This window comes from Lynx rufus, unplaced genomic scaffold (assembly GCF_022079265.1).
Source record: "Lynx rufus isolate CCGP_SWC_20201006 ecotype Redwood Valley unplaced genomic scaffold, mLynRuf1.p SCAF_27, whole genome shotgun sequence".
In the NCBI taxonomy this organism is placed as follows: domain Eukaryota; kingdom Metazoa; phylum Chordata; class Mammalia; order Carnivora; family Felidae; genus Lynx; species Lynx rufus.
The window spans coordinates 9,608,196-9,622,066 of NW_025814842.1; the positions used below are offsets into that span (position 1 = coordinate 9,608,196).

Here is a 13,871-nt window from a genome sequence, read left to right on the forward strand (position 1 = left end):
GAGAACCACTCAGCTGGGAAACACAGTTTTCAACCCTGGCTGTGTATTAGAATTACCTGGGGGGCTTTTGAAACCTACCAATGCCCCAACCCTACCCCAGAACAATTAAGACGGAATGGGAGGTAGGGCGGTTGCAGGCAAACATTAGCAGGCGTTCAATTTCCCCTAAGTGATTCTGATCAACCTGAAAGCCAACTCCTTCAATAGGTACGAGACCTTTTGGAGGTATGTGCGCTTTGAACCGTCTGCATTTTACAGAAAAGCATCTGGAGGCACAGCGAGGTTGAGGAACTTGTCCGTGGTCACACTGCTCTAGATGTTACTGGATGCCAAGGGGGATTCCTGGAAGGAGGCAGGAATTCCTGGAAACCTGGAAACCTGGCCGCCTTGCAGTGACAGCTGCTTTTAATTTGTGTCAAAAAGAAAAACTGTCTTTTAATTAGAACTGTTGGGTTGTTTTTTCCTTTTTGTTTTTTGTTTTCAGCTGCCAGAATAAACCAGTTAACGGGGATCAGCAGTCTGGGAAGCCAGAGTACAGCAGTTCTGGGCTTTCCCCCGGGGCAGTCCCACTCACTGATTTTTTTTCATTGCTGGCCATATAGTGGGGTCTACGCAGGCGGTGGGCAGCCACTGTGGGAGGGAATTCGGCCCTGGCCACTGCTGTGCACGGAGGGTCCACGGCCAGGGGTCCGGTTACTTGATTTAAGAACAGGGGGGTAGGGGGGCGCCTGGGTGGCTCAGTCGGTTGAGCATCCGACTCTTGATTTTGGCTCAGGTCATGATCTCACGGTTTGTGAGATCGAGCCCCGTGTCAGGCTCTGCGCCGAAAGCATGGACCCTGCTTGGGATTCTGTCTCCCTCCCTCTCTCTCTCTCTCTGCCCCTCCCCCCCGCTCACACCGTCCCTGTCTCTCAAAATAAACTTAAAAAAAAAAGAACAAGCGGTAGGGGGTGGAGGGTAACATGGAGGGGTCTGTGGAGAGAGACACTAAGGGAATGACGTGCGGTCTGGAGCTCAGGAGAGTGGAGGGCAGTACTTCTGCTGGCCAGCCCCCCAAGGACCAACAGCAGCCTTCGATCCTGATGGTTCATCCTCGGCCCTCCCAGATTCTCCAGTTGTCCAGCCAGGGCTCCTGCGCATGTCCCCTTCTGGTGTCCCAAGACGCTGTGGCAAGCCACGAGGAAGCCAAGGCTGAGTTACTCCCTCCTTTGTGCTCTGATCAGTGTTTGATTATTTTCCCCTGCCTCCGAGGGACTCACCCTCCGGTTCCTCCGTTTTCCTCTCCCACAGGAGTGTTGTAAGGGGTAACCGCGCCAGATGACCCAGCGTGTGCACAGAGCAGGTCCTCGGTGCGTGTCTCCTGCCCCCTCCGAGAGGGTCACCTGCAGTTTCCTGCCCCTACCACCTGTCTCCCTTTCTATCTCCTAGTGTTCAATTCCCTGGACATGTCCCGCTCCGTGTCAGTGACGACAGCTGGGCAGTGCCGCCTGGCCCCGCTCATCCAGGTCATACTAGACTGCAGCCACCTGTATGATTACACTGTCAAGCTCCTCTTCAAGCTCCACTCCTGTGAGTACGCCCGGCCGGATCATCTCTGCGTGCTTGGGGAAGGAAAGGGGTCGCAGCCTGAGGCTCTCCCTGGAGAAATGCGGTCCCCTCAGCGCCCTTTCTCCTGCTGCTCTCAAAGGCCCTAGAGTGCCTGACCTTTTTTTAATTTTTTTTTTTTAACGTTTATTTATTTTTGAGACAGAGAGAGAGAGACAGAGCATGAACGGGGGAGGGGCAGAGAGAGAGGGAGACACAGAACCGGAAGCAGGCTCCAGGCTCTGAGCCATTAGCCTAGAGCCCGACGCGGGGCTCGAACTCACGGACCGTGAGATCATGACCTGAGCCGAAGTTGGATGCTTAACCGACTGAGCCACCCAGGCGCCCCCGAGTTCCTGACCTTCTTAAGAGTGGAGACGAGCAGGGCACAAGTTTCGGTGTGCCCACTCACCATAGGGTTTCCTAGGACAGTCCTTTCCCTCTACCTCTGGCTTTATCACACCTCCGTCCGTATGTGTTGTGTATCCTGGGACCCACACAAATGATGCCAGACCCGGCCTAGACCCACAGGAGCAGGGGCACCGTGGTTTCCAGAGCGTTACAAGTGGCATTTTGTGGGGAAATAAAAAAAATATAAAACACAGCTGCTCTAGTAACCGGAGGGCCACCCCCTACCCAGCCAGACACCCCTGGGATGCTTTCGTAGATTGTATTTTGGAAACTACTAGTCTCGTGGATGTTCTCATGCTTTCACATGTGCTTCTCACATAAAACGGCGTGTGTGGGTCCTGCCCCTGCAAGGTCTGCGTTGGTCAGTCTGGTAGGTTAGGGGTCTTCGTTATTAAACCGTATCCCAGATGAAACTGATGTGGGTGGTTTCTGGGCCACCCTCGGAGGTGTTCACCACGAAGGATATACACATGCAGAGTGTATGGATGACGGAGAAACAACAAGAGTCGAGGCCTGAGTGGATACTAGCAAGGTTTTATGGCCCTGGAAAAGGGGACAGGATGAATTTTAGAAGACAAGGACAAGGGATCACTCTAGAACTGTGGTCACTGACGAGATGCGGATCTGGTGATTTAGACGGGACGGGGAAAGCGACATTCAGTCTGGTTAGTCTGGGAACACTGTGAGGAAGGGAGGTTGGAAATTCGACGTTCAAGCGTTAGAAAGGCGTCGAGGCAAGTGGACGCCCCTGGAGGGGCACAGGGTGGACTGAATGCCAAGAGAAGAAACGCAGTTGCCCCACAGAGTATATACTTCTCTAAAAATGAATGTTTGATTTTAGAATAGTTTTAGATCTACAGAAAAGTTGTAAAGATAGTTCAGGAAGTGCCCCTATACCTTGAAGCGAGTTTCCTCTGTTGTTAGGATCTTACATGAGTATGGTACATTTGTCACACTTGATGGACCAATATTGACACACGACTCTCAACTGAAGTCCAGATTTTATTCAGATTTCCCCAGTTTGTACCTAATGTGCCATCCAGGACGCCACATTACATTTAGTCTTTGTGTCCCCCTAGGCTCCTTCTTGGCCGTGACAGTGTCTCAGACTTGTGACCTTGACAGTTTAGGGGAGAATCGGTCAGACACTTGTAGAATGTTCCTCAGTTTAAGTCTGTCCGCTGTTTTTCTCACGACTGGGGCTAAGGGTTCTTGGGAGAGAGATCACGGAGGTACAGTGCCATCGTCATCCACCGTATATACTTGGCATTCTGAATTCTCATACATTTTGCATGTGCTCCCTATTTATACCAAACATCACCTACCCAAAAATTACTAAAATGTAAATTTAAGGAATAAAGCAAGAAATAAAAGGATCGCTGAGCTGTGATCTGTAGTTGAAGTACACAGAGTGACATAATCTAGGAGCAGAAAGGACCTCAGAGAGCCCTCTCTGTGGGGGCGGAGGCTGGCGCTTAGATGCTGCCACTCGTCCAGCATCGTGCAGTGGCAGGGCCGAACGAGCACCGGACTGAGATCCTGAGTGTTGTCCACAATCTTTGCCTTCGCACAGCCAACCTCTCAGGCAGGCTCTCCGGATCCCTTCCGTCCCGCAGCTTGGTCAGGTCAACCACGGTCGCTTCTGTGGTCAGGGACACAACTTCCAGCCCACTGTGCCCAGAATGGCTTGCACTCCGGGAGCAAACAGGAGGACAGATTTGAGGGACAAGCGCCCCCCACCCCGGGTTCCCTGCGGGTCCTTCTGGGCCCCTTGGTTACCAATCCTGGGGCAGCTCCAGGCCAGGAGTGCCCACCTCCCTCCTCCCCCCGCCCCCGCACCGGCAAGCCTGGCCGCAAGCCCCAGGGTGGCTGGTCCCCTCCTTCCAGAGCCCCGCTGTGGCTCACCTGGTCCTCCTGTGGTCCTCTTCCCTCTCACTCTATTCCAATATCTTCCAGGTCTCCCAGCTGACACCCTGCAAGGCCACCGGGACCGCTTCATGGAGCAGTTCTCGAAGTAAGTGGCTTATGGGAGAGAAATGAAGGCGAATCCAAAAACTGCTATAAAATCAATTAATCCTTGTAAGAGCACTTGCTTTATAACGATTGAGGATCGCCAGTATCTGAATGGCAAAGCAGTAAAGTGAGGGAAAGTAAGTAGGACAGCAGCAAACCTACCACTGGCTGGGGAAGCTATCTGTTCTCTGATAAAAACCATACACACATGTAGAAGAAGGCGATTCCGTACATCCATTCATCACCTGCTGTATGCCCAGGGCTTCACCCTCTGTTTCGTCTTCTTACATTCTCCTACCGCGTAGGGTCTTACACCATGTACATGAAAAGCAACGCCCGGATATGTGTCTCTAGCAGGGCCTTGACTCCGAATTCCAGTCTCACATACCCAATGGTCCGTCTGACATCCTACACCAAACTTACATCTCAAACTGAACTCTGGATTTTCCTCCCAAAGTGTTCTCCCCAGTCTTCTCTATCTCAGTAAATGCTGCCACATCCATTTGAACCAGAGACCGGGAACTCCCCATTTTCCTCATCCCCATCCCCCACGTCCAGTCTACCAGCAGGTTCAGCTGATGCTCTGCAAATATATCTTGGTTCCAGTCATAGCTCCTACCTCTCTGGCTGCCATAGTTGTGTGCCAGGACCCTCCAATATGGCGGACACCCTGAGTTTCCACTGCTGCCCCCTGCAATTCTGTCCTCCCTCAGCAGTTAGAACAACCTTGTGAAGACATCAGTCCCTTGCTCAGAACCTTCCGGTGGCTTCTGATTACACCGAGAATAAACCCCAAGCTCTTCTCCGTGGTCCCCAAGGCCCTGCTTGCCATCTCTCACCTCGTCTCCAGGGCTTATGGGGTTTCAGCCACACGGGGTCTTCTTGTTCCTGGAACGTACCCAGCACATTTCTCTGTCAGGGCCTTAGGGCTTGTCATTCCGTCTCCTGGGGATGTTCTCCCAGCCTGGCCAGCTCTGGATCATCTTCCATCACCTCCTCACAAAGGCATCTCTGGCATTAAATCTTTTAAGATTTTATTTTTTATTTTATTTTATTTTATTTTATTTTATTTTTTTATTTTTTTTATTTTTTTTATTTTATATTATTTTTGAGAGAGAGAGAGTGCACATGCACACAAGTTGGGGTGAGGGGCACAGGGAGAGAGAGAAAGAGAAAGAAAGAATCTGAAGCAGGTTCCACACCCAGCAGAGCCCAATGGTGGGGGGCTGGATCCCACGACCGTGAGATCATGACCTGAGCTGAAATCAAGAGTCTGACTCTTAACCGACTGAGCCACCCAGGCCCCCCTTAAATCTTAAATCTCTTATTTAAGTTGGGTTTTCTTCACCTCCTGCTCCTCCAACCCCAACCCCGCCTCCCCATATTCGCCAGGCCAGTGCCTTGTTTCTTTCATGGTTCTTAGAACCAGCTATATTTCTGCTTGACTACCCATTCTTACGTCCCTAGCTCCTGATACGTAGCAGCCAGTTACCCACAAATATTGGGATAAATTACTAAGCGAGGAAGCCAGGTGTCTTGTCTAGAAGAGGAAGAGATTATCTGACCGAGGGATAAATTATTCTGTGCATTTGGGCAAGATGATCACTGGTGAGGCGAGAAGTACAACTCAGCTTTCGTTACGTGTGCCCCCAGAAGAGGGGAAGGAAGCACGAGAGAGAGGGAGAGAGAGCCCAGGCGCCGAAAAGGGCACTGGGGCTCGGCACGCTGTATTTGACCCTCTTGTTTTGCCTATTAATTTCTTCATCCCTGACAATAGAGGAAAAATACCCACCAAATCCCAGGCTTCTCCTACTGGTTCCGAGCCACAGTCAGAGGACAAGTTCAGGGTTTTGCTCACCTCCCGGTTTCCTTATTCCATTTGAAAAGCCTCTATGTTTATTCTATAATAAATGACTTATTAAATCCTAGGAGACAGGCCCTGGGGCTGATTTCCTGGAATGGTAAATTCCAGTAGCTTATGAAAGCAGTGCGGCCTATTACTGTTGGCTCCAGCCCAGAAAGAGGGGGATGTGTGGTCAGGTGATTTTATTTCCTTTAATGTTCTCCTAGCTTATAAAAACTTCTGCCGTGAGCAGCTGTCTCACTTTCTCCTCTGCACAGACCTGGCAGCTCCCAGAGGCCTAGTGTCGACGACTTTGGGGAAAGCACCAATGACATCACAGGGGCAGTTCCAGCCTTGGGGTCAGAATGGCTGACATGAGATCCCAGGGGTTTAGTTTATTGGGCTGAGCTGAAGGAGATTCTGAGAGAGGTTGCAGAGAGAGGGTGCTGAGACCCACGATGCTCTTTCCTCTCAGGAAATCTGTCTGGTGCCCTCTGCTTTCTGGGCCTTCCATGTTTCGATTGAAAACAGAGACCTGACGACAAGAAAAAATATTTGGTTTCTTCACCCCCATATCCATCCAAGATTAGGACACAGTATAAATAGATTGCTTTCCTCCAGTGAAGTCTTTCTTGATCAGTTAATGCCTCTGTGCATGGTACTGTGGTACCCCTAGCTCAGCAGGGCCCAGGCTCTGCCCTCTAGAGGCTTCTAGTCTAACTGGGAGGTAACACACAGCTTTAAAGCAGGGTGAGTTAATTAAAAGGAGCTTTACCTTAGTTTTGGGGTTGTTGTTTTTTTTTTTTTACTTTTTTTTTAATGTTTATTTATTTTTGAGAGAGAGAGAGAGAGAGAGAGAGAGAGCACGAGCAGGGGAGGGGCAGAGGGAGAGAGACACAGAATCCAAAGCAGGGTCCAGGCTCTGAGCTTTCAGTCCAGAGCCCAACACGGGGCTCGAACCCATAAACCGTGAGATCATGATCTGAGCTGAAGTCGGACCCTTAACCAATTGAGCCACACAGGCACCCTGAGGAAATTTACCTTAGTAATTAAGTTCCCTTCCCTTTTCTTATGGTTAGGTGGTTTATCCTCAGAGAGAGTAAATTTATTTTCGTGTTATTCTAAGCCGAACATTCTTGGGAAGAGACATCAGCCAGACAACAGCGTAGATTCTGTGGTGATGCAGATCTTGTTCTGGGATGATCCGCTCTTCCAGAGGATTCGGTCATTTGAATCCCTGTCTCCTGTGAGGACTGGCTACAAATGACCTTCCCCCTGTAGCGTCATAATCGAAGCCCAGCGCCATGGAAGCCGTCTCCTTGACAGCCCACGCCTTTGGGCTGGGTGGGCAGCAGGAGACCTGGGTGGCTGCAGGTCCCCAACCCGGGGCTGGGGAAGGCGCCCAGCACCCCTGAGGCCCTTCTCCACCCCCCAGGTTGAAAGATCTGTTCTACCGCTCAAGCAACCTCCAGTATTTCAAGCGGCTCATTCAGATCCCTCAGCTGCCGGAGGTAAGCGTGCCCGGCCCCCTGGCCGTGGGAGCTGCCGGGTCCAGGGTGCTCGTAGAGACCGGCAGGCCTGGTGGGTGACGCGGTTCGGGGGCGTGTCTTCCCTCTTCAGAACCCACCCAACTTCCTGCGAGCCTCTGCCCTGTCAGAACACATCAGCCCCGTGGTGGTCATCCCGGCCGAGGCCTCGTCCCCGGACAGCGAGCCAGTCTTGGAGAAGGATGACCTTGTTGACATGGATGCCTCACAGCAGGTGCGGAGCGCCTCACTAGAACCCGAGGGGGGCGGGGTTGGAGCCCAGCAGGTGACGTGCCCCAGGGGCGGCCCTTCCAGCTGCCCCATGCACACGGGAGAGGACGCGAGAGGCTCTGGCCAAGACCCTTTGACTGTAACCAACATCAGCTGCCGTCTAACCCAAGTGCTAACCTAGACTGAGCCCCCTCCCCCCGCCCTCTGGTCCCCGGGAGGGACCACAAATGGATTTGAACCCAGTTAAGAAAGGGTCCTTTTTCACATGTCACTCACCTGACCCCTTCCCGGAAGTCTCTGGGTCTCTGACTTTGTCTTCCCTCCCTTTTGGTCACCACAGAACTTGTTCGACAACAAGTTTGATGACATCTTTGGCAGCTCGTTCAGCAGCGACCCCTTCAATTTCAACAGTCAGAACGGCGTGAACAAGGAGGAGAAGTGAGTGGGAGCTGGGCACAGCCCGCTGGTGCGGAAACTAGGTGGAGCCGGGAGCCGGCTTGCCGCACCTAACCGGGGCGGGATGCTTCGTGACACGTGGGCCCCCTAGAGAAACGTCTTGACCCACAGCCCCGTGATCCCAGAGGGAAATCGAATGGGGCTGAAGTAACGGTGGGCCCATGAGTGTTAGGTTCAGGTCTGGGAACACTGAGGGTCTTAGCATATAATTTATGGGATCTCAAAGCACTTTCCCCACATTAACACCAGCTTTTAACTTCCTCCCCTGATCTCCCAGCTCGCATTTAAAAGGAAAGGGGTGGGGGCGCAGTGGAAGCAAACTTGTTCTCCTTCTGTTCCCAGGGATCACTTAATTGGTCAACTCTACAGAGACATCAGTGAGCTGAAGGCACAGCTAGAGAACTTGAAGACTGAGGTAGGACTCGGGCTCTGATCCGGTTCTGGGCTTCACCAGGACGGGACGTTTTCATACTAACTTCGCTTTGTGGAGACACTTGTCAGACCTCATTTTGGTGGGGGGGGGGGGGGGGGGGGACTCATTAGTAGAAATGCCCAGACCAGACGGACCTGGTCCTCTCGTGGTCTTGGTGGCACTGTGTTTCCACTCTTCCTACCTCGAGAATGGCATCTAGGCCAAGCCCAGCGTCCCCGTGGTGCTTGGAGAGAAAGACCTGTTCTCTTCCCATGGCGATCAGAAGGTTTGATTTGTAACTCTGGTGGCTGTTTGCAGAGGCCGGGGCAGTGAATAGGCCCGCCCCTCAGGCCCACGGCTGGTCGGAGGCTTCATTCACTGGGACAGGCACACATCGCCTCCTCCCTCAGGCCAGCTCGCCCACAACTGCTCCTAGGCCCCTAACAGGATCAGAGCTCCCCTGCTGTCACCCCGTGTTTGGCTGGGGGGCTTAGAATGAGCAAAACCCTCAATTCCCGTGAGGCCACGGGAGTGGGTTTGTTAGGCAAACTCGGGTACTTTATTGGACCAGCGCTGGAAACCCTGGAGGACCCGCTTCTCCCGCCCAGCCCAGCCCAGCCCAGCCGACCCCAGCGGTGCAGCCATGGGGCTCATTGGCTGAGTTCGTCCCACAGAGCCAGCGGGCGGTGCTGCAGCTGAAGGGCCGGGTCAGCGAGCTGGAGGCCGAGCTGGCAGAGCAGCGGCACCTGCGGCAGCAGGCGGTCGACGACAGCGAGTTCCTCCGCGCGGAACTGGATGAGCTCAAGAAGAAGCGAGAAGACACGGAGAAGGCCCAGCGGAGCCTGACAGAGATAGAAAGTGAGTCTGTCGGGCTGGGGCTGAGGGTGGGGGCCGCAGGGTCAGGCTAGGCTCACAGGGAGGACGGGGCTGGGTGGCAGAGCCCCAGGTGATACATCTGTCCAGAAGAGCTGCCAGGAAGGACCCTCGTGTTGCCAGTCTGAGGCGGGCAGGTTAGGGCCCAGCAGGTAGAGAGCCCCACGTGCCACACTGCTCAGAATGCCGGGACGGGAACCAGGAGGTGACGGTGGGGTGTCCAAAGGAGAGATAGCCTAAGAAAAACTTGCCATAAAAGCCAGAAACACTGATGAAGCAAATACCGTGTGTGTGAATGCCCAGGGGGCTCGAATCAGTGCAGCCATCAGAATCAGGTAGATTTTTTTTTTTTTTTTGAGGTTTATTTTTGAGAAGGAGAGAGAGCGAGCGTGCATGCACAAGCAGGGGTGGGGCAGAGTGAGAGAGGGAGACACAGAACCAGAAGCAGGCTCTGAGCTGTTAGCCCAGAACCTGACGCAGGGTTCGAACCCACAAACCGCGAGATGGTGACCTGAGCCGGTGTCGGACGCTTAACCGACTGAGCCACCCAGGCACCCCACGGGTCAGGTGGATTCTTTTTTAAAGACCACTTCCCAGAGGAGTTTATTTCAGTAGGATTTCCCAGGGAGCAGAAGGTGCATGCATTTGCGAAAAGAAAGGAGGATGTTCTAGGGACTCTGGCGTGTTGGAAGGAAGGCACGGGGTCCCCCAGCAGGGGTCCACTGCTCACCTTGGCCCCCTGACAAAACAGGGAGAGCCCAGGCCAATGAACAGCGGTACAGCAAGCTAAAGGAAAAGTACAGTGAGCTGGTGCAGAACCACGCCGACCTGCTACGGAAGGTAGGACCCTCCACCCGCCTCTTGCCCCGCGGCCTGGGCAGTCCCCACGCCACTCCCGCGCCTGCATCAATTCTGAGGGGCTCACCATCGTTTCTTGGAACCACAGCTTTTCAGGCTTCCTTGCCTCCCACGCCTTGAGCCCCACCTTTGATGCCAGCCCCGAAGGATTTGTCCCCCGTCCTTGTTATTCTTCTTTTAAATACTTAAGCGTTGAGTATCTGAAGATGACAGCTTCATTCTGGCTTCTCTCCAGGTAGAAAAGTGATTACTGTGTCCAATAGCCTGAATGCTGTCATTTGTTCTAGAAGGGAGATGTTGTCCCCGAGATGTTACGCCTGAGATAAGCCCACTGTTCTTTTCTCATCCAGAATGCCGAGGTGACCAAACAGGTGTCTGTGGCCAGACAAGCCCAGGCGGATTTGGAACGAGAGAAAAAAGAGCTGGAAGACTCTTTCCAGCGCATAAGTGACCAGGCCCAGCGGAAGGTGAGGGGGGAGAAGTCGGGGGGGGGGGGGCAAGGGAGGGGTCTGCCCGAGTTGGAGGCGGGCCTGGGGCACTAGGCCAGTGGAAAGACTGCTCCGTGGACAGCAGAAGTGGGTTAGAGCCCTACAAGTGTACTACAAGAGGCATGAGGCAGGGACATGGTGTCCGATGCACAAGGGATTAGAGGCACGGAGCGACGAAGGGGGTCCAGCTGAGTAGGTACATCAGCAAAGGCTTGTCCAGGGTGAGTCCGGGAGGGTTGAGAGAAGTGAAAGCACCTGGGTGTCAGAGAGACTTGTGGCCAGGAGAACACCCATGAGTTGGGGGGTGGGTGGCAGTAAGAGATGTCAGATGGGGGTGCCTGGGTGGCTCAGTCAGTCAAGCATCTGACTTCAGCTCAGGTCATGATCTCGCTGTCCGTGGGTTCGAGCCCCGCGTCAGGCTCCGTGCAGACAGCACAGAATCTGGAGCCTGCTTTGGATTCTGTGTCTCCCTCTCTCTCTTCCCCTCCCCTACTCGCATTCTATCTCTCTGTCAAAAATAAGATAAACATTTTAAAAATTTTTAAAAGAGGGGTGCCTGGGTGGCTCAGTCAGTTGAGCGTCCGACTTCGGCTCAGGTCATGATCTCGCGGTTTGTGAGTTCGAGCCCCGCGTCGGGCTCTGTGCTGACAGCTCAGAGCCTGGGGCCTGCTTCAGATTCTGTGTCTCTCTCTCTGCCCTTCCCCACTCACACCCTGTCTCTCTCTCCTTCAAAAATAAATAAACATTAAAAAAAATTTTTTTTAATTTTTTTAAAAAGGAGAAGGATAGTGCCTTTCACTTTTCTGTGACCCAGAGTAGGAAGTAAAATTTCACAAAGCCGTGCTCAGCCTTACCGTGTGGATGCGTGTGGTTATATTTTTTGCTTTGTTTATTTCCTTTTTTAAAATGTTAGCTGTAAATTCTCATGGGTTGCAACGGGCTCTTCAGAAAATACCACTCAGAAAAGAAATTTTTAAAGAAGGGAATTGTTTCCAGATGGTAAGATGCAGCAACATATCAGGCGTTGGGGTGGCTGAATTAACAATCCGGTTCTGTATCAGTAATGCTTCTATTTAAATAATAAGAAAGAACACCTTCTATGTGTAAGAAAAAAGAACCAGTTCTACTTTAATTAGTATCATAAGCCGAAGCGTGACATTTAGGAAATGTCCCTAAAACTCCCGTCTTTGATATTCCACTTAGCCAGAAGACTTGTCACTATACTCTGGGTTCCCACCTCCTCCCGCCCACTTTTGGGCGCATCCAATCTTGCCTCCAACGGAGCACACAAATCTCCCATTGATAGCTTGGGGCTTGTTTTTGAGATTTTGTTTTTAAGGAATCCCTGCGCCCAACGTGGGGCCTCCAACTCACCACCCAGAGATTAAGAGTTGCGTGCTCTATCTACGGAGCCAGCCAGGCACCCCAGTAGCTTGGAGATTTTTACAGGCGTTTATCCCTGGCAACAGCACCTTGATCAGAGTGCTCCTGCGTTTCTTCTCTTTCAGACTCAAGAACAGACCGAAGTACTGGACAACTTGAAGCAAGAACTTGCCACCAGCAAACAGGAACTCCAGATTGTCCAAAACAGCCTGGAAACTTCTGCCCAGGCGAGCATCACCTCCCTTCTCTCCCTTATTTTTTCCCCTCTGGCTTGGGCACTGCCGTCACCCGGCGGCCACCTGCATCCAGCAGCTGGCCAAGCTGGTCCCATCCGTGCTCCGTGTGTGATTGGGGAGGGTGAAGGTGGCGGCTTAGAGATACCACCTGCTGTTCCGTGTGGCCTGCTGGTGGGTCTGGACTCCTGGGAAGCGGACAGTTTGATTCTCCCTCTTCCCGCGTGGCCGACATTGCAGGCAGAAGCCAAATGGGCGGCACAGCTTGCGGAACTAGAGAAGGAGCGGAGCGGCTTGGTGCACGCTGTGGCCCTCCGGGAGGAGGAATTATCTGCTCTTCAGGAACAGCTGGAACTCGCCCAGCGGGAACTATCCAGCACACAGGCAAGTAACAGACGCCTGCTGGGTGCCCGGGTCCAAGCCGTGGGCCTCGGTGATGTATCCATGGAGGCGGGGAGCTGGGGACGGTCGGTGAAAACCGTCTGGGGCCTCTGGGCTGATCGTGAAGGCATTCTGTGGGCACAGCACTGCACACCGGCGTGCTCTGCATCACCCCCGGAGCAGATGAGGGACAGCCAAGCTCCCTGTCTTCACAAGAGAAGCACTGTGCGTGGTACTCCCCCCAGGCGCAGAGAATGGGTTACAGGAGGTCCATCCCCATAGCTTCCTGTGTTGCACCCCTGCGCACACCTGTGGACCAAGGGAAAGGGTCGTTGTCTGTGGCAGGCGAACTGGCTTGGGCCTCCTTAGCCACAACTTGAGTTAAGATGCCGGAATCCCAGCTGCATCAAGATGGCTGCTGTTCGAAGGCTCGTGACGGGGTCTGTGTCAGATTCTCACCTCCCTGGACCATTTCTAGGAATCAGTGTGCCAGCTCGCCAAGGACCAACGCAAAATGCTTCTGGTGGAGACCAGGAAGGCTGCGGAGCGGGTGATACAAGAGGCCCTGCGGCAGCTGGAGGAGCCCCCTCTGATCAGCTGTGCCGGATCTGCAGGTATGTCCCCCTGTCCTGGTTGCACACGGGAATCCTTAAAGCCCGTTGCCGTCGGGTGTTGACATTGAACCCCAGCGACACTGAGAGCGGGGGTCCTCGGCCTGCTGCCTGTCAGAGTCGCCTGGTGATGACCAGTCCCCACTCTAAGATCAGTTCAGCCGGAAGCTGTGTGGCCCAGGGCCTCAGTGGTAGTACTTTCTGAAGCCCCCAGTTGTGATAAGGACTGCTCTGTGCAGTGGGTCACGCCAACGAAACTCTCCCTGGGAGCAGAGCCCTGATGACGACTCTAAGCGTCAGGGGGTGGAGGAGCAGACGGCCCTGCATCTCTGAACAGAAAAACGTGGTCTGAATGAAGAGGTGGTTGCTCAGGAGCTTCAAGCCCACACGGGGAGCACCATGATGTATGGCGGGGCAGAAACAATGAGAATGCCCATGCAGTCGCAGGCTATGAACGGGGCCCGCTCTGCAAGGTCAAGAGTCCTAAGGGCATGCTGATTGGGCAGCAGTCGGAACTGGAGAAGCCCACCGGATGAGAGGAGGGCCAGGGACGCCTGGGTGGCTCAGT

At 53.4% G+C, this 13,871-nt stretch overlaps 1 protein-coding gene across 2 annotated transcripts in view; it reads left to right on the forward strand.

Annotated features, from left to right (window-relative positions):
* The window catches only part of HIP1 (huntingtin interacting protein 1), a 148,609-nt gene that overhangs the window by 118,867 nt on the left and 15,871 nt on the right, over positions 1 to 13,871 (forward strand). For both annotated transcript variants that reach the window (XM_047089319.1, XM_047089321.1), the window contains exons 8-19: positions 1,429 to 1,569; positions 3,952 to 4,009; positions 7,287 to 7,362; positions 7,472 to 7,612; positions 7,949 to 8,046; positions 8,407 to 8,479; positions 9,151 to 9,334; positions 10,101 to 10,189; positions 10,558 to 10,674; positions 12,204 to 12,305; positions 12,552 to 12,695; positions 13,171 to 13,306. In XM_047089319.1, the coding sequence (XP_046945275.1) occupies positions 1,429 to 1,569; positions 3,952 to 4,009; positions 7,287 to 7,362; positions 7,472 to 7,612; positions 7,949 to 8,046; positions 8,407 to 8,479; positions 9,151 to 9,334; positions 10,101 to 10,189; positions 10,558 to 10,674; positions 12,204 to 12,305; positions 12,552 to 12,695; positions 13,171 to 13,306 (1,359 nt within the window). The remainder of the gene's footprint in view (positions 1 to 1,428; positions 1,570 to 3,951; positions 4,010 to 7,286; positions 7,363 to 7,471; positions 7,613 to 7,948; positions 8,047 to 8,406; positions 8,480 to 9,150; positions 9,335 to 10,100; positions 10,190 to 10,557; positions 10,675 to 12,203; positions 12,306 to 12,551; positions 12,696 to 13,170; positions 13,307 to 13,871) is intronic.